Raw genomic sequence first — 18,913 nt, 5'->3', positions numbered from 1 at the left:
ACTGCCCTCCCTCCCCTGCCAGGTGGGAACAGGGAGAGCTCCAGCAGCCTTGGCCCCAGGGGGCAGAGCAGAAGGACCTCAGCCTGGCAGGAGGCCCTGAGAGGTGAGGGAGGCACGGGGGGAGCTGGGGGCCGGGGAGAAGGGCCGGGAGCCTGCAGTGGCACCAGCTGCACGTGAGGGTCTGTCCTGCAGTGGGTGGGTGGGTACGTGACACGTGGGGTTCCATTCTGCCATGGCATCACCCACATAACACTGGTTTGTGTTGTCTGCCCAGCGCAGTGGGAGCTGTGAGGTGCTCGGAGCTGCCGTTGCCTTTGCGAGTGCTCTAACGCGCAGCTGCTGCAGGTGGTTTAAATTCCCTCCACGAGTCGTCTCAGCGGGGTCATCTCTCCTCAGCACTGTCCTTTCGGCATCCATGCTAATAATGTTTTCTTTTACTGCCATCGGTAGCTCAGCTCTTCTGAAACAACTGTTAACAGTGCTGCTTTGGCTGTAGCAAGAACAGTACCTCCAAGGTGCAAATTCTTTCTCCTGATCTTCCCAAGGTTCGTATAGATTAAAGAAAAGGGTCACAGTCCAATCAAGACAACTCTTTCCAAGACTGCTGATCCAATGTTCTGAGTAAAGTTAGCCTCTCGAGTGTGATTATCCACGAATCCTACAGAATACAGGTATAATTGTACTTGTTTTCTGTCGTGGGACCGAGGCACTGGTAGTTCGAAATTAGCATTTGCCAGCAGAGAGCTGCAGGAAGAGCCGTGTGTGCTCCAGCAATAGGAAAATCAGTTACGCTGTGAAAACAAACTCCAGCTGCTTATGGCACTGTTTCTCCTCAGGTTTCAGTCCCAAAGCCTGCCTGGCAGAAAGCAGCGGTTAATATTCTGGATCAGAGCTCTCTGAGCTCTTCTTTAAAAAATCAGCTCCGCTGAAGTGGCTGGCACCCAGCAAGCTCTCTTAAATAATACCGAAAGGCTTTCCTGACAGCGGCAAGGTAACTGAAGTTTGCGTGCATCTTCCAATGTTCTGAGTAAAGTTAGCCTCTCGAGTGTGATTATCCACAAATCCTACAGAATACAGGTATAATTGTACTTGTTTTCTGTCGTGGGACCGAGGCACTGGTAGTTCGAAATTAGCATTTGCCAGCAGAGAGCTGCAGGAAGAGCCGTGTGTGCTCCAGCAATAGGAAAATCAGTTACGCTGTGAAAACAAACTCCAGCTGCTTATGGCACTGTTTCTCCTCAGGTTTCAGTCCCAAAGCCTGCCTGGCAGAAAGCAGCGGTTAATATTCTGGATCAGAGCTCTCTGAGCTCTTCTTTAAAAAAATCAGCTCGCTGAAAGTGGCTGTCACCAAGCAGCTCTCTTAAATTAATACCGAAAGGCTTTCCTGACAGCGGCAAGGTAACTGAAGTTTGCTGTGCATCTTCAGAGTCCATGCTTCTCTGAGGATGGCAGATAACTGTGTATTTTGGTTAATTAACCTTGTTAATGACCATAGTTTAATTCAAAGGAAAGGACTGGCTCCTTTGCTTTTGTTCTACTTGCATTTTCAATTCTATGTGATGCTCGTTTCCTGGATCACAAGGCATTTTATTTCCTTTTTCTCCTGTTGTTGCTACTCTTCTGTATTTTTTTTCCCATTGTGGTTCCTGCCCATTGCTTCTGGTTTCCAATTCTTGGTTCCCAAAATCTTTTGGTGGTGTATTTCTCTTCTCACCTGTCCTCGTGGCTTGACTTAGACCACATTCCAGAACTTTTCTGTTCTGCATTAACCCCTGGTTTTCATGTATCTAATTAATGGAAGTGTTTTGCTTTCCCATCAAGCTGTTCAGCTGTTAGCAGTGGTTTTTTTCCTCCTTTCTATCACAAAGATTTCTGCCGGCACCACAGAGGTTCCTTGCTTCTTTCCTTCGCATCTCTCCCTTGATCACCCTGGGAGCTACGAGGTCTCTGCTGGGGGGTACAGAAGTTGGGTCTGCGTGTGGTTCTTGCCATTTGACTGACGATTTGTAGGATTTCAAGATTGAAGCTGACGGCTCTGTCAAGCTCCAGTTTTCTAGGGGGTACTCAGTGCCCTCCTGCTACCAGAGGTGCAGGTTGCAACGCCGGAGCTGTTGGTTCCCATCCTATATCCAAGGTGTACTCCTCGTTCACTTGGAAAAAGCTTTTTGTGGCACCGTCTAAAGGCTCAGCCTTGGAGGGAGGAATTTAACGAATGGAAATAATGCTTGCCAGGAGTATTTTTTCCTTGGTGGCTGTTGCAAATCCCATCTTAACTCGCAGTTTTATCCTGTAGGTGCTGCAGTGGGTTAGAGTAAGCCGCCATCCCGAGGTAGTCATTTCCTTACCAGTTCCAGTTCAGCTGCTGCCAAAACACTACCTGCAGCAGCGAGTCAGTTAGTTGTGCGCAAAGCTTAACTTTGCTGGCTTAACTGAAGGTGCTGCTCAGACTTTTCTAGAGTTCTAATTGAAAACAGCACAGCATAGAGCAAGAAGAAACAGAATTTGAGCCTCCTGCCAGCTATAGGCGCTGTCAAGAGCTGCGGATCCAGAATGTGTGTGAAATGCTGTGCTGCCTTAGAGCAGCCTACGACGTACGCGTGTGGCTGCAGACTGAAACCTGGTTGGCATTTCTTCCTTCCAGTTTTTGTACCTTTTGATGCCGTTCATTTAACAGTGAGTAGAAGTGGGGCTTGATCTTGAAAACAGATCCACTGCTGAGAATTCCAGTGCTCTGACTCATCTACCTCTTGCCTTGGGCAAACCACCTAACAAAAGTGTAAGGTTAAAAAATATTATTTAAAGGGTATCCTGGGATTACCTGGTAATATCAAAGTTGAGTTTTAAAAAGCAACTTGCATAGCAAAGGTTTTTTTTCTTACTGCCTTTAGTCCTGTGTCAAGGCTTCTGAATCTCGGTGCAGTATTTTAAGATTAAAAAAAAGTCTTGGGTATTGTTAAGGTTTGGAAAAAATATAATGTAGCTGAAGCAGATTAATTTAAATTTCTCTAACACTTTCTCAGTGTACGGTGCCTTTTCACCTGTGAGGGGGTGGGGGGGGGAATCTGTGTGATTTTAAATCTTTTCCAGTAAGGCTATGAGACTTAAATGGGAACAGAGGACAAGGCAAGCTCCTTCATTACTGCCTCCACGTCCTCGCAGGTGAGGACGGCCACGTGAATGCCTAGCTTAGAAGGAGCAGCTCTGTTCCACCGCATGCAAGCCATGAAAGACTGACAAAGTTAAGGGGTAGTTAATGCTTCATTCCCTAATTTGAAAAATTCCAGAGCCCAGTCTGTGAAACTTCAGCATTGCCTCCTGTTGCGTATGTACTGTGTAACTAAAAGATGCTCTTTTCCACCAGACCTGATTCTGTGTGCGAACTGGCCGCCTTGGAGGCCAGTCAGGGCTGCGTGCTGAACGAGGGCGCTGTCTGTGCACAGCCAGCGCGCGTACAGGGAGTGAGGCGAGGGGCTGCAGGGAGGAAAGGCAGGTTTGTGCCAAAGAAAGCTGCAGATCATTGCAGCTGAACGTCCCCTAGGCTGCCAGGCTGTTCTAGCCCTTTTCATCCTGTTCCCGGATGATGCTAGGTATGTCTCTTCGGAGTGCTTCCCATCATTTCTGGGTAGCCCACGACCAAAGGGCCAAACTTAGGTTTGCAAAAACTGCCAGGTTTTGTTTGTAGGTGAGTGTAGCGGGGCTGCTGAGCATGATGCAAAGGCATTGCTACTGAAAACAAGATCGAAAAGCCACAAGCCTCTTGTTCAGGGGCTTCCTTCACTTTGTATTTTTGGTAGACTATCTCTAATACTGCTGGCTCACAGCGCTGGCGGGGACACTGCGAGCCAACAGGGACTGGCTGGAGGCGTGAGAATCCAGGAGGAACAGCTGGAGCGAAAGCCTTGCTCAACCTGAGCCTTATCTGTGGGGACAGCAAGTGCCATCTGGCTCACACCTGGGAGGCTGGCGTGCGCCTACTGCAGGTGGGATGCCTGGAAAGTTTAGCTGCTGAATCCTTAGTTTCTCTACTGAGCACGTGTGAGCTGCTTTTAGGGGGCTTTCAACTCGATGAGAGATGCCCTAGTGATTCTAGAGGCAGTAAAAGACAGTTTCGGCTGCAAGTGCACCCCACTTTGCTCCAAAGCCTCTCAGTGGAAAGGCTGTACCAACTTGTTCAGCCTGGCAAAGTGAGGGGTTTGTGAACCTCGCCTGAAAGGCTTAGTGACCTGTTCTGAACTAGCCTGCTTCAGACATGCGGAAAATGAAAATTTGACATGCTTTGAGCAAATTAAGTCAGTTTTGTAATAGAAGGGGTTGTGCAGCTTTGACCAAAGTTGGCTTTGCCTGAACTGCCTGTAATTGTAAAGATACCTCTGAAGAGAAAGCGCTGCTACATGAGAAGTTGTTATGTACCTGGGTCCTGCCCCATCATCCTAAGCTAAAAGTCAAACAATCTTATCTGTAAGTGAGAAGTTAATTTTTTGCTTTAATAACTGGTTTTGAAGACAGTAGGAAACTGGCTTGGTTTTAAGGCACACAAATTCCAAGCTGGTGATGAGGGATGAAACCTGTGGGTTTCTGCTCTGACCACTTAATGTCAGTATTGCTCAATTTGAAATACTTCCATGTAGTCATTTTTCTTAGATTTTTTTGGTGTTCACCTGTATGTGCAACCGAAGAAGAGTGGAAATCAAAAAACCCAAATAAACAAATAAAACAGACACCACACCACCACCCCCCAAAAAAAAACCCACCTCAAAAAAACCTTGCAGGATTCCAGAGATTTGGGATAAACTGTGATTTGCAGATTATTCTGACACAGCACTTGGGACACACACTTTAAGCTGGAGTTAAATTTGCTTCCATGCAAGGAATAAATCCATTGGAGCTTGAAAGCGAGCTTGAGTGGCTACGACAGGTACTCTAGGGCTTCGCAAAATTCTTACTGTGGTACCCTCGCCTTTGATAACATTTGATTATATCTTTTTCATGGCTTTACTTTGGGGCGTTTCCATGCTGTTGCACGTAAGATTGAAGCGAAAAGCTGGTTCGTTGGTTTTGGGGGTATCTTTTCTTCTCTGCTGGTGAACGTGGAGCAACAGCCCTTGGAGAGTGGCTGAACTGTGGCTCTCACCAAAATAATCCGGCGTAAGAGGCAGCGTAGGAGCTACGAGTGCCTTCTGTGCGTCGCTTCGCTGCCTGCGCAGATAGAGGCGCCGGCGAGGATGTGAGGCCCGTTGCCAGAGGGAAACTTGCCGGTTTTTCAATCCAGGGAAATACGCACCAAAACCAGACTGCCTGGATTTTGTGAGCTCTTTTCAGTCAGGCTGTCATTTATTTTATTTCTTATCATTTTTGCCAATGGAAATTAATAGGAAATTATTGTGAGTGATGCGCTGGATTTTTATAATAGCTTTAATACCTGCCAGGGGAGGGGAATGTTTTGTACTTATCACCTTAGCGGTGAGAATGCATTCATAGTTTGTTTTCCCCCATCCCTCTGAAGGTCTCAATGTCGAATGCAGAAAGGCACCTAGTTCCTTTAAACGCTTTTTCTTTGGTGCTACTTATTTGCAAGAAATCAGAAAACAAATTTCCTGAATACATCTGCACTTGACAGCTTTTATATTTCTACTGGCCTCTTAAGGCTGACCTTTCAGATGTAATACGCCGAGTTGTTCTACGTGCATGCAAAGTGTCGCTTCTCAGGCACTTAGGCAATTAAAATTGCTGCCATAAAATTGCTCTGAAAGCCCGTAACAATTTGTGCAAGCATTTATGAACTCAGCATCAACCTTTATATACTCGGGGAGAATATAATTTGTTTCAGATTACATCCTATTTAACTGGCCCAGGGCCACTACCACCAGGAGGCAATTGCTGTCTTTTTAACTTGGCTTTTAGCTTTTCGGTGAAATTACAACTTTGGTTGTGAGCAAGAGCCAACTTCTTCAAATGTGCCGAGAAGCAAGCGTTGCTGGTGGGAAGCTCAAAATGTGACTCTTGGGCTGCTCGGGGCCCCATCGAATGGTTAGATCATCCTCGCATTTATCCATTAGCTAACGGTTGTGCAGGGCTTTGGAGACATGAAGGAGAGCGAAGTTGCTGGGTACTGACGTGCAGACTTGTATTGCTTCTGGAAGTGCTTTTGCTTTTTTGTTCTCGAGAAATGTCCTTCGCTCCTTCTCTGCAGACCTCCCATAGTATAACGAGCAGCGTTTTCTTGAGCGTGGCTTTCATCTGGAGAGTTTGCTGCAAACAACAGCTGATGATTCTCTTAAGACACAGAAGAGGTGCTGCGTGCTCCCCACGCTTACCCTCCTGCCGTATGTCAGCACCGAGATCCTCAATTCTGTCATCACCAAAATGTTTTGGCTTTTAGATGCTGCGAAGGCTTGGGTTTGCTTTGGTCATGCTTACAGCACGTGGCAGTCTGTTTGGATGCTGTGGCTTGGTGCGCCTTCTGCCTGTTCTTCCTCTTTGATGGTGAATAATAACCTCTAGTAAATAATAATAACCTTTACTGTGCAGAACCAGTCAGAAGAGCATAGCAGAGAAAAGTGATGGGGTAGGAGAGGAAAAGGTGAAGCAGTGCAGAGCTGCCCAGTGGTAGTAACTTTTATTTCAGGAAGGATTGGTGGATGTATTTAAAGGACCTACCAGAGTCTTGGTTTTGTAGCATTTCTGCTCCAAAGGTCTTAAAAATAGCAGGTAAAAACCTGGTAATTTATGCCGTGGTTTTGTTGCACCAGCAGCAAATGTGCTTGTGAGGAGGTTGTAGCTAGGAGCGGCTGAATTAAAACATGATACCCATTAAGGTGAAGAAATCTGGTTGATTTGTAACCCCATGGCTTTTCTTTAGCCCTAAAAGTACTTCTCTAAGCCTTGGGTTTGCCTTTAGCTTTTCATTTCTGTCTGATGGCCACCCAGGGTTGTTCCTGTACAAACCTTTGGGTCAGGAGGAGGAGGTGGCGTATATTCAAACGGTGAATTTAGTCCTCTGGAAAGGTGCCACCTTGTGAGGACCCAGTGCCTCTGTTGAACTGTTCTGCCACTACAACCAGCGAACTACAGTGGGTGCTTTTATCTCTCTGAGCTTTGGCTGCCTCGGTGCTGGAAAACCCGCTGAGATACCTTTCTCAGGCTGGGTTCTTCTGAGGCAGCCGAGCACTGTTGGTTATTGCTGGGGGGGAGTGAGGGAAGGAGTTGCAATCCCTGTTTATAGGGCTAAGGATGTGCTGCAGCAAGAGACCACAGCCAAAGGGTAAGAGTTTTTAATCACCAAGAGCTCCTGTCTAGATATGAACCAGTAATCTTCCCAGTAAGAGACAGCTCAACCACTTCCTTGGGTCAGATGGTTCTGCTATAATTCATGGGTTTTTTTGTTTTCTGGAGTTGTATGGGTTGGGTTTTTTTCCTGCTTTACATCTTGTCCCTTTCTGCTGTGCAACCTGCTCTGGGTGAACCTGCTTGAGCAGGGGGGTTGGACTGGATGATCTCCGGAGGTCCCTTCCAACCCCTGCCCTTCTGTGATTCTCTGTTTACTATGCTTATTCTAAGCAGACATCTAATTTTTAACATACTCATACCAAGCAGTGTTCATACTGAGCTTCTAGCAAAAGTGCACGATGCAGACAGTTACGAGGTTGATCTGCTGCTTTGAAGGAGTTTTGAATCTTTCCTGTGTAAAGTGGGTGGAGATTGGATTTTTACTCAGGTTTAATTTAGACAGTGCATGTATTGCCATCCAAAGAGTTTTCATGACTGCATACTGTCCTTGCTTTCGTATCTCTTCTGGCTGCAGCACAACAAGTACTGTAAATAGATAGGCTGTTTTCCCAGAATCACTGTGAGTTGTGCTCCTGTGCCTCTTCAGGAGTCTGTGCAATTTGTGGTGCCATGTGCTTATGGTTACAAAATACAGCTGAAAACCTGGCCCTATGTTCTGAAGCTCACTCGCTTGTTCACGGAAGAAATGCTGCTGCCTAGTGTGCCCGGGGTGAGGAGGCTACCTTGGGATTTCTAACGGTGATTTAGTGGGAGCACTTCTGCAGCCTCACCTATTAGAACTTGGAGGTGAAATTCCAACCTTGAGCTCCATGGTTGCATGGGAAGGGTAGCATACTCTTACCTAGTCTGGGACAATATCAGAATCAGTTCTTTATGCGGTTTAAACTCTGTATTTTTTTCCTGAAGGGACTAAGATAAACCGTGTTCATGAATTCAGGCGGCCCTTTGTAATTCAGGAGGTAAAAATGCAAGAGTACAAATTCTTCAAGGTGAGCCTTTCTTGATTTCCCAGCTTGTTTCCGCATAACAAGTGTTGTTTTCTACCCTCTGTAGACTATTGGGTACTGATGGACGTTTCCGACAGCCCTGAGCGAAACCCCTGCTCTCCTGATGAAGAGGACCAGCAGCTTTCTGATGACGAAGTCCTGAAGGAGAGTGGTTCAGACCGGGAACTTGATGGAGAGCGTGGACAAGGCAGCGTCCTGGGAGAGGAGGAGGAGGATGCAGCCAGGGGATTGAGTCATGGTGAAGAGGAGAACCACTCAGATGAAGAGGACCGCTTAAGTGAAACCAAGTCTCAGGAGTCTGACAACAACGAGCAAAGTGGGGAGCTGAAGAGCCCTCCACCTCGCAAAGGAGAGGAGGAAGACCGGACAAATGACCTTGGTGATGAAGCATCCTCTGTCACCCGTGAACTAGATGAGCACGAGTTGGACTATGATGAGGAAGTTCCTGAGGAACCAAGTGCTGCTGCTGCAGAGGAGGATGGTGAGAAAGCTGCTGGTGAGGATGATGAGGAAGAGGAGAAAGGAGATGATGCCCATGATGATGAGAAAAAATCCAGCAGCAAAAGCGATGATGAAAAGGACAGCCAGGATCCCCTCAAGGAGAAGAAGAAAGAAGAAGATGATGGAGAAATTGATGATGGAGAAATTGATGTAAGTAGGAGATGGTCAGAGGTGGGCAAAGTCCTGCAGGGAGAGACCTGTCCTTGTTTCAGAACTGTTTGGCTTTTAGACTGCCATGCCTTCCTTCTTCTTTGACACAAATATCTGTGTTAGCTATGTCCCCAGTGCGCAAGCAACATGCTTTTTCTGTGTAGGTAAGAGCATACTGTGTACCGAGACCTAAACTCGGTGCCTAGGATGTCTAGTGCCACGTACTGTAGACAAACTTTGTGACAAATGTTGTCAGAGCTGTCACAAATAAGCTTTGTTCCCGTTGAATATGGAAGGGCTCCAGTGCTGTAAGAAAGTATTCTGGCTCAGCTCTCGGAGGACTTCTGAGTGGTGCTGACAGCAAATTACTTAGCCATGGATTAGGCATTCATAAGCTGTCTCATCAGTTTAGGGTGAGGGGCTGGTGCCGTGGAGTGGCTGCCGTGTGCCTGAGGCATCAGGCATGTGTGGGAGGCCCGTGGCCCTGAGCTGTCGGTGGCGCTCTGGCAGCATCTGGGCACGTGGAAGAGGAAGGGAGGGCGCTGAGCTTTCTGCAGAGTGCCTAACCAGGCAGCCCCTGCAAATGGTTTGGGTGATGTGTTCAGGGAGGTGCAGTCCCAGTAGCTACTGTTTCACAGCTGAGAACAAACGCAGCTATTTAGAAAAATCAGAAATTGGTTTTAATTGCATTGGTGATTAGGGCAAATAGCACCCGCTGTCCATGTTTGTCTTCAGGTAGGAAACACTGCAGTGCAGCAGTTGTATTTAATACGGCTTAATACCCTCTTGCAGGCAGAAGAAAACAGGAAAAAGCGATTCTAGCGGTAGAGTAGAAACCCTCCCGTGGATTCCTGGCCTGGTGAACACCTTTACTTGAGTCCGAATAGTGGGAGTGCAGAGTCCTGTGAAGAGAAGTCGCCTGTCCAGAGCACCTGGCTGGCTCTGCTCCTGGCTGGCCGTGCCAAAAGTGCTCCTGCAGAGCTAGGCTGGCTTGGGGCAGCGTCCTGAGAATGTCCTGGGGACCAGGCAAAGAAGCGGTGGACTGTGGATGGGGTCACTGGTGGGGCCAAGGAGGGGAGGGTTCCGACTTGGGAGGCGCTGTTGCCTTCCAGTCCCTGTTGCTGTGTGTAGCTGACCTGGCCCCGTGCTCGGGAAGCTCACAGAGCCTCGCTGGAGAGACCCTCCTCCCTTTTTATTGAATAGTGGTATTTTGCGTGGCTTTTACTCTAATGGGTCTTTACTCTAATGGTGCTGAGACAAGTTCCGTTGCTTAAAAAAAAAAAAAAAAAATGGTGACGTTATTTTTCTTCCTCATGCCCATTCTGGCAGGTGATTTTGTTAAACGCTTACGTATTTTCCAAAAGTTTTGTGTATTTCTGATTCAGTTACAAGGAATTTCGGCCTGTTATGGGAGAGTCCAGGCAGGGAAGAAAAAAAAATTCCTGGAGTCCTGCCTCCATGCCTGCTTCTCGATTAAAATATGAATGCTTTCCTTTAGAGTCTTGGGCATTCTTGGGAGCGCGTTCCTTACAAAGCACAAGATGAATCTGTACTCTGGTTTTCATACATTAACTCATAACAGGGCTCCCAGCTGCCTGATTCCAAGGAGACCTCACAGAAATAAATACTTTCCCTTTTGTTCAAGTACAGCATTTGCAAAGACTTCACACAGTTCTTTTGAAAGAAGCAGTTGAGCTGGTTATACCATTCATGCGTCGTTGAATGCCATCCCCAGCTTTGGGGGAAACTGTTAAATGTCTGCATTTTATTCTGCTTTCAGAGTTCTGTCTTTGGCGGGGGGGGGAATATTAATGCAGATTTTAATTCGAATATATGTGTAGTCTTTAAAATCCCCTCTCGTTCAGGAGAGCTCTCCTGTTGCCCTCGGAGGAAGGCAGCAGAAGAGGCTGTTAACCTGTCTCTCTGTACATCCTTTGTTTATCCACAGAAGAATCACAGTTTTTCTTCCTTTCCAGCTGCTAAATTGATCAAAGTACATAACTTTCTTAATCTTTTCCGTGTAGACAACTGCTGTTGCTGCCACAGAGTTGCTGCAATTGCCACGCAAGTGGAAGGCCCCCACCAGATGCTCCCTCTTCAGATGTGTTTCATATGCTGAAAGCTTCCGTGGCGGTGAAACAGAGGCAGACCGAGGGCAGGCCAGGGTGCCTTTTAGGATAAATAACTGATTGCCTTGCCAGATACCCCTGACAACTCTTTGGGCACGTATGCCTTTGCCTTCTGCATCGCCACCTCTTTTTAGCTCCTTTTGACTTTTCAAATGCAGCCTAATGAAGCCAGTGAAGGCTTTTTTCCCCCGGGAGAACAAAGGCAAAGGCTAGTACTTTAAAGTTTCAACAACTTTCTTCTGAAGGTGTTTCATGACTGTTATTTCACTCTCGTCCCCTGTGGTTCTTAATCTTTGAAGCAACCTCCATCTCCCAGAATTTCTTCCTGGGGCTGCTGTACCTGGGGATAATGTAGAGTTTGGTTAGAGCTGATTTACAACTCCTGTGAGGAGCTGAGGAGTAGAAGGGAAGGTGTTGAGTTGTTGCCAGAGTGAAAGAAATACGTATGACTTTTTCTTTTCCTGAAAAGCTTGTGTGCGAGATTCAGTCAGCGTTGTGGGGAAGCAATGGCAGTCATCCTTCAGAACTTGATGTACAGGTGGGCGATGTCTGTGTTGGGTTATTGCATTAATGCACAAATACCACTGTGTATTTTAAATCGGCAAACAGAAGGAGTTGGCTTGAGTTAAAGAGGGGTGAGTGCTGAGCAGGGGACAGGCCAGTTAAAAGGCTCTGAAGGGTAGTGGTGTCTCCCGCGGAGCCGCGGTAGTTGTCGGTGTGCACGCTGTTTGCCTGTGGGAAGGAAAGGCAACACGATTTAGCTCCTTTGCCTCGCCAGAGTGCGAAGCTGCCTCTAAACTGCCTTGCACGTGCTGCTGGCTAAAAGCACAGGGCCAGCCTCGTTCAGCTGAGGTATTTGATGATTGTGTCATGTATCACGTGTATGATTTTGAGCCTTTAAGCATATATCCGGTAAAATGATGCAGCTCGAAAACTTTGGTCTGTGATGTGGCACCAAGATGTCCATAATACCCAAAGGGTTTTGCAGTCACCTTTGAAACACTGAAGTGATGCACCTTCCCGTTTGTAGCAGCGCATTGCAAAGATGCTCAGGGGTATTTATTGTAACTTTATATTGCTTTTCTCTTGTGTTTTGCTCCAGGGTGTGTTTTCAGTGACTGATATTTGACCATATTGTGAAATGTCAAGTCACTGCAGAAAATGCACCACGTGAAATGTCAGCTTGTCTGTCTGTTCCAGGATGATGACCTAGAAGAAGGAGAAGTTAAAGACCCCAGTGACAGAAAAGTGAGGCCACGTCCCACCTGCCGATTCTTCATGAAAGGTAACGATGTGCTGTAATGGTGGAAGCAAACCAAAGACACTGTAATTTTTCTTGTTTGGATTTGTACCTGTTAAGCTGCTGTCTATGTGATAAACTCTGCCCCAGGCATCCTCAGCATCACCTTTCCGTTCCTTGGTAGCCAGATGCTGAATTTACATAGAGCCAACATGCAAAACCTGCTTTGCCCTAAGTATGGTGAGCCCAGTAGAAGCAAATAAAGGAAAACTCGCTAGTGTTTTTAAAACAGCATAAAACAAAACTGCTCGGGCTGATTGTGCTTAGAGGTTATTCCGTGGAAAACAAAAATGGCAAATGCTCCTTACTTCTTATCAAGCTCACACCTTGCCAAAACGTAATTGTTTCTTGCAATCCCATCTCCTTTCCCCGGTTATTAAAAGGCATTTGATGAAATTTTAAAAATTGAAAATAGGGCTAGAAGTACTGTTTCCTGGTAAGAAATATTGATGTGACATCATGCTGACATCCACCGAGCCGCTGCAGCCCCTGCAGACGCATCTGTTGACCAGGTTCCTGCATTCCCCGTGTAGCGGTGTCAGGTGTTGGCAACTCAGGTTATAGCTGTTTCCACAAGCAACCCAGAAACCCCAGCGAGACGGCGTGCTCGAGGGGTGACGCTGGACCTGACAGTGTGAGGCTTCCGCTGGGCTGAGGAAATGGTCTGCTGGAAAAAAAAATAATCCTCTTGCAAACAGAAGCTTTTGCCTCAAGCTGGAAGATTGCTCCACACCGTATCAGATACCACATTTCTGAAATATGATTGGGTTTGTCAGTCTCAGTTGGAAGGAATGGAGGTAGGAAATAAGAAATTCTTTACAATGAGGGTGGTGAAAGCCTGGCAGGGGTTGCCCAGAGAGGGGGTGGAGGCCCCATCCCTGGGAACATTCCAGGCCAGGTTGGCCGGGGCTGTGAGCAACCTGATGTGGTTCAAGGTGTCCCTGCTCCTGCGGGGGGGTTGGGCTGGGTGACCTCTAGGGGTCCCTTCCAACCCAAACCATTCTATGATTCTATAAAATCGTAAAATATATTTCTTACTGTGAATGAGACCCAAGACTTGAAACTTCTAAATCTAACCAATTGTCATCCTTCTTTTCATTATTATTCTCAGTAGGACATTCCCCAAAGTTTGTGCAACTGTACAACAGCTATCTTAGACTATCCTGCCATTTTTTTTAGTGTAGAGAGTAGGTTTTATGAAAGTTTTCTTATTTAAACTGATTATAGCTCTCTTCCGCTTCCTTCAGCTTCATCTCGCTTAATGTTTGCTCATTTACGTGGTTTTATTTACAATCGCCCTTAAAACAATTTATGAAAATCTGAAATTAAAAGAAGGGTGGAGAACAGGGTGGAGTCTCTTCTTCCTTGTGTCAGTGGCGTCTGCAACACAGGGAACTGCTTAGGGGGTTTCCGGAGACGTGACCATCAGATATCACAAACTTGGCTTCCTGAATGTCTTCCGGTATCGAATTTTCTGCCTGTGCTGAGACACGAACGTGCCGGTGATGGTGGTGGAACAGGGAAGTCCCTCGGCAAGGAGAGCTGTTTGTTCCTGAATCCTTAGCGTGACGTACGCCTCCATGCAGCGTGGAAATAGTTGCCTGAGTCAAAGTTCAGGCTGCAGGATCTCCTGCCGCAGCTGTTTATCTTGGATTTGGCGTGGGTTCAGATAGCGTTGACATCCACTCTTGCTCGCTGCTCAAAAGCTTTATTGCCACCAGGGAGGTCAGGCGCCACTCACGTGGGACCTTGAAGACATTCAGATTTTTGTCCTTGCTGTGCCTGAGGAGCGCTCACGTGGCTGCATCTGTCCGGTGGCATGAATGAGTAGCTTGCAAAGCCTTCCAGTGAAGTAGCTTGATGTGTAGCCCCCTTGACATATGTAGCAGAGCCCTTACTTGTCAGAGAAATCATTCCCCTTGACACTTCAGTAGGAATAGTGTTTGCGTAGGTGTCTGGCAGCCCCTACACCCGGTGCTCAGGCATTGAGGAAGGATGTGTTGCTCCGTGAGCTGCTGTGCAAAGGGATTTGTGCTCTCGTGATGGTTGACAATACAAAAGCATTCAGTGTTACCTCTGTCAGAGAAAGCCAGCTCGTGGTTAGTCTGGGACTGACAAGGAGCATTTCCAGGGACCCAGGTGCAGTGTGAATTTCTGACATGTTGCCCTGCCAGCCAAGATGGGAGATTCCTCCTTGGGCCACAGCGCTGTTCACTGCTCCGTTGCCTCTAAAGTCAATGTGCTAATGCCCAAGCTAGTGCAGAATTAGCAATGGCTTTGTGATGCAGGTGTCTACGGGGAAATTGCAAAATGTCTGTTGCCTGATGTTGAGTGGATTGCTGGAAGAAAAAAAAAAAAAAACCAAAACAACAGGTTTTGTTTCTAAGGCAAGCTAAAATAAAGTTGGGAATTAGCTTTGTATCCTGTTAGAGACCCCCGAGTGTTACATCCCTTTGGGGGTGGTACCTGAGGCTAATGAGCAGCTTCAGATTCGTCTGCTGCCCTGCATAGCGATGTCTCTTTTCCTGCTTTGTGCTGGCAAGCCTGCGGAGTCGGCTGGAGAGAAAAGCTTTGATGTACGTCGTGTGATGTGCTTCGTGCTTCTCCAGAGAGCTGTTTGGTTTGAATGCACTGTGATGCTTTCTTTGCTGTCAGGTTCTATTCATTGTTTTCTGTAAAAGGTAAAGCTCCTGACTTGAACTGTCATTAATAAGACCTGAAGAGCTCATAGGCTTATTACTGCATTTGCTTAATGGTGTGTATGCATCCGTCCCTCCCTTCTCCCCACCGTAATAAGGTTCCTGTGGGTTCATCCATCTGTGACTGGATCTATTTCCCCTCTCGGGGAAGGTGGGGGTGGCAGGTGTCTTTCCACGTGCATGAAAACAGGTAAATCTTAACAACATTGGAGAGAAGAAAAGTCTCGTGTCTGAAAAAGCATTATTCCTCAATGGCTTTTAAGTGGTTGTTGGGCTGAACAAACACTTGCTGTAGACATACGGGGATCTAACAGAACTGTATTTCCACAGGGCACTGTACTTGGGGCATGAACTGTCGATTTATTCACCCTGGCGTGAATGACAAAGGAAACTACTCCTTGATCTCCAAGCCTGAGCCCTTCTCCCCAAATGGCGCTCCTCCCATCGGCCCTCACCCGCTGATGCCAGCCAACCCTTGGGTATGGACATCTATTCTGTGAATTTACGGCTTCTGCACATAGCTGTTGTCTCCTGCTCTGGGAGAAGCGAAGATTTTATTTGAGCTAGTGCTTTAGCAAAATTCAATACGTCTATTGGATATGTGATTTTTGAAAGGTGGTCTTGGAGTTGCTGGTAGAAGCGAATAATTTTCTATGTGTGTCCCAGCTTCCCTGTGTATCCTGCTGATACATCTTCGGAGTATCTGGGGGTACTCCAGGGTCACTGTTTACAAAGCATGAGTTTGCTACTTAACCTAATGTCAAGTGTCTGTCTCCTTCCTCTTCTCACCTTTCTAACAGGGAGGGCCAGTTGTTGATGAAATCTTACCTCCACCCCCTCCAGACCCTCCAACAGAAAGTGCCTGGGAGAGAGGACTCCGCCATGCTAAAGAGGTAAATGGCATTCCCGGGAAGCGTGCTGACTGGCTCCCAAATCCACTGGCCTGCTCATTTGAGATCGGGATGCTAGAAGAGCTCTTTTTGGAGCATGCAGTGTCTCGCTCTTTTTAAGGAGCCTTCCTTTTGCCTTTTAACCTAATAACTGCATCTTGTTGTATATCACATTTATTGTACAGTCAAGAGGAGCTAGCATCCAAGGTTTGGAGGGGTTTTCTATTAACATGAGCTTGGTAGAGTCTGTGGCCCTTGATCGGTTCAGGGATGTTGAAGTCAAGCCCACCACAAAGCAAAACTTAAGTTGATCCAGTTTCCCTTACTTCGGTACTTGTTTCTCTAGCACCTGGAGGATCCTTGTGTCTCATCATTTCAGAAAATGGGGGGGTAGTCAGCACGTGTGAAACTGTTATTGCCTGTCTGCTGCTGTTCTGAGCTGATGGAATGGTGAATTACACTTTCTATGTGAATAAAAGTCCAGTGTCCTGCACATTCATGGGACTTGGGCAGAAGGAGGATGCTTTAGTTGAAGAACAGGTTTCTCCCAAGTGAAGGATTTTTAATACTGTAATTCCTCGGTGCCTCAGAAATGTTCTCTTTTTACAATGTTTTTATTTTTATGTTACGACAGGTATTAAAAAAGGCAACTATGAGAAAAGAGCAGGAGCCTGACTTTGAGGAGAAGAGGTTCACTGTGACTATTGGAGAAGATGAGCGTGAATTTGACAAAGAAAACGAGTTTTTCCGGGACTGGAATTACCGGATCACCAGAGATGTCAGAGATCCAGCGTAAGATGTAGTCTTGTTTTTGCTATGTGGAATAGATGGGTGGGAAATGTAGTGCAGCATGGCAGTCTTCAGTTAACTTGTTCCTCCAAATTGGAGGAATGCTCACCTCAGAAAATGGAACGCTTCCATGGAGCGCTATGTGCACCGGTCCAAAACTTGAGCTGCCTCCTCTCACTCCAGTTCAACACGACCTTCCTTTGCAGTTGTCTTTAAGCCTTTCTGCCTCCAGTGTCGTTGGCATACTCAAGGACACTAGCTAGTTGTGCATTGCCTACCTCACACCAGTGCATTCTTCCAACTTCTTTTCCCCCTTCTTTTTCTTATTCCAACCCACGAGAGTTCTAAAATGCTAAAGCTGAGGCTGAAATGTGGAGTATGCTCAGCATCCAGGAGCTTCAGAGAATCATAGAATCATAGAATGTTTTGGGTTGGAAGGGACCCCTAGAGGTCGTCTAGTCCAACCCCCCTGCAGGAGCAGGGACACCGCTAACTAGATCAGGCTGCTCAGAGCAGCAGTTGTACTGTCTCGACCAGCTGGGTGTTTGTTTGTGAGGGCACTGGCACAGCAGCTGGTCTTAACTAAGATCTTGACCAGTCCCAGATAAACTATCTAGTAAGATGCTGGTCAGAAAGCAAACCTGTTAGCTGTCAGGGCATGGCCTGGCCAAAACAAACACCCTCAGCTTAAACATTGAGGTGACTGGGGTTTTTTTTTAAGGAGGTAAAACGTAAAATGCTGGAGACATCAGACGAGAGCAGGTTGCCAGGATGAATAACTCGGCTCTAAGAGACTTGCTTAGTAGTTCTTGAGCCAAGAAATGGAATGGAAAAAGCATTACTGAGAGAGAGGCTTATAATCTGCAGGAATACAGGTGAATCTCTGTTTCTCTCTCGCTTATGCATCCTCTGTTCTTCCTGCATGTACGGATTGTGGATTATTTCTACTCACTCACAGAGAAAGTGTCTAAAAAGCTTGGTTCTGTTATTTTAGAGTAAATGAACTGCAAAACGTCTGAAAAGGAGGAGGTTAAGCTTTTGTTCAATAGTCTTTGATTTGCTCTGGAGTGCAATTCCTTTCCCTGTCTTAAAAAGCAGCTAGCTACTCACTTCTGCAGACGGTAACAGAACAGTTGCCCGTATTGATGTTCTCCTGTGTAGAAATCGGTCTGTATCTTGGCCTTGTCTTCCTCCGAGAAGGCTTTCAGTTGCACCTGGGACATATTATCACCAATGTTCTGTGGGGTGACCATATAGTATCTTTATTTTATGATTGTATATGAAAACTAACATCAGCGTTCTAGTTGGTTTATGCCACTGCCTCACTGATGTAAGAATTGTTGTGTTTGGTACAGGACTGTCTGGTTTTTCATATAGTCAAGAAAAAAATGCATTGCATGTAGCCAAATAGAAGTAATCAAACAAATGGAATTCCTGAAAATTCAAGCACCTTTACGTATAACCAGACTGGCATTAAAATATCTTCACTGTATGTAAAGGCAAAAGTTATGAAGTTGCTGCTGCTGGAAACTCTAGAAAATGGTGATTTTTCTCACACACGCACACACATATTGCACAGATTGACACCTTGCAGCAGACTAACCACTGGTGGTGCAGCTGGGATGTTAATAAATGCTTTCAGGACTGTCTTGTGACATATGGAGATGTCTAAATAGTTCATGAATCCCTTTTTCTTTTTTGAAAAACTATAGGGAGGTGGACATCAAAGAAAACATTAACTATGGGTAAGCAGGTCTTTGATTCCAGTACTGTTGCAACTGTAAGAAAATATTCCTTTTCCTTTCTCCATTGTACTACTTAAAACTTCCTAGGCCACAGACTGCTGTCCCATCAGGTGCAGTGGGCAGCTGATTAACTAAATGGATGTATTTGATTTTTTTGGGTGATACCAATTATTTGCCTAAGGATTTAAGCACTGAATTATCTAAATGCACAGCAGCGATGCTCGTTTAAATTAATAAAAAGTCCACAAATGTTATAGGAAGGGAATGGGGAGATCTGGACTTGAGGCTGGGTTAAAAAGTAGAGTTTCCTCTTTGGTGTAGCTCGAGAGTTTTTTTGTGTGTCTCTCTGAACACCTGATGTCACCGAATCCAGACTGTTGTCTGGTCAGCATCAGGAGTTTGTTGCCGAATTAAGC

General features: G+C 46.3%; 1 protein-coding gene across 6 annotated transcripts in view; it reads left to right on the top strand.

The window, feature by feature from the left end:
• Positions 1-10: 10 nt before the first annotated feature.
• Positions 11-18,913, top strand: part of ZC3H18 (zinc finger CCCH-type containing 18) — a 49,426-nt gene continuing 30,523 nt past the window's right edge. For 3 of the 6 annotated variants that reach the window (XM_035892974.1, XM_035892973.1, XM_035892970.1), the window contains exons 1-7: positions 11-103; positions 8,341-8,945; positions 12,275-12,359; positions 15,404-15,552; positions 15,874-15,966; positions 16,598-16,755; positions 18,465-18,497. In XM_035892974.1, the coding sequence (XP_035748867.1) occupies positions 8,355-8,945; positions 12,275-12,359; positions 15,404-15,552; positions 15,874-15,966; positions 16,598-16,755; positions 18,465-18,497 (1,109 nt within the window). In that variant the 5' untranslated portion in view covers positions 11-103; positions 8,341-8,354. Of the gene's footprint in view, positions 104-2,568; positions 2,592-3,806; positions 3,981-8,340; positions 8,946-12,274; positions 12,360-15,403; positions 15,553-15,873; positions 15,967-16,597; positions 16,756-18,464; positions 18,498-18,913 lie in introns of those variants that run through there. The other 3 variants (XM_035892972.1, XM_035892971.1, XM_035892975.1) reach the window with 3 other exon arrangements.

Source organism: Egretta garzetta, unplaced genomic scaffold, assembly GCF_000687185.1.
Source record: "Egretta garzetta isolate BGI_Z169 unplaced genomic scaffold, ASM68718v1 scaffold284, whole genome shotgun sequence".
Taxonomy (NCBI): domain Eukaryota; kingdom Metazoa; phylum Chordata; class Aves; order Pelecaniformes; family Ardeidae; genus Egretta; species Egretta garzetta.
Note: the sequence above shows the minus strand (reverse complement) of the source record. Positions and strands in the feature narration are given on the sequence as shown.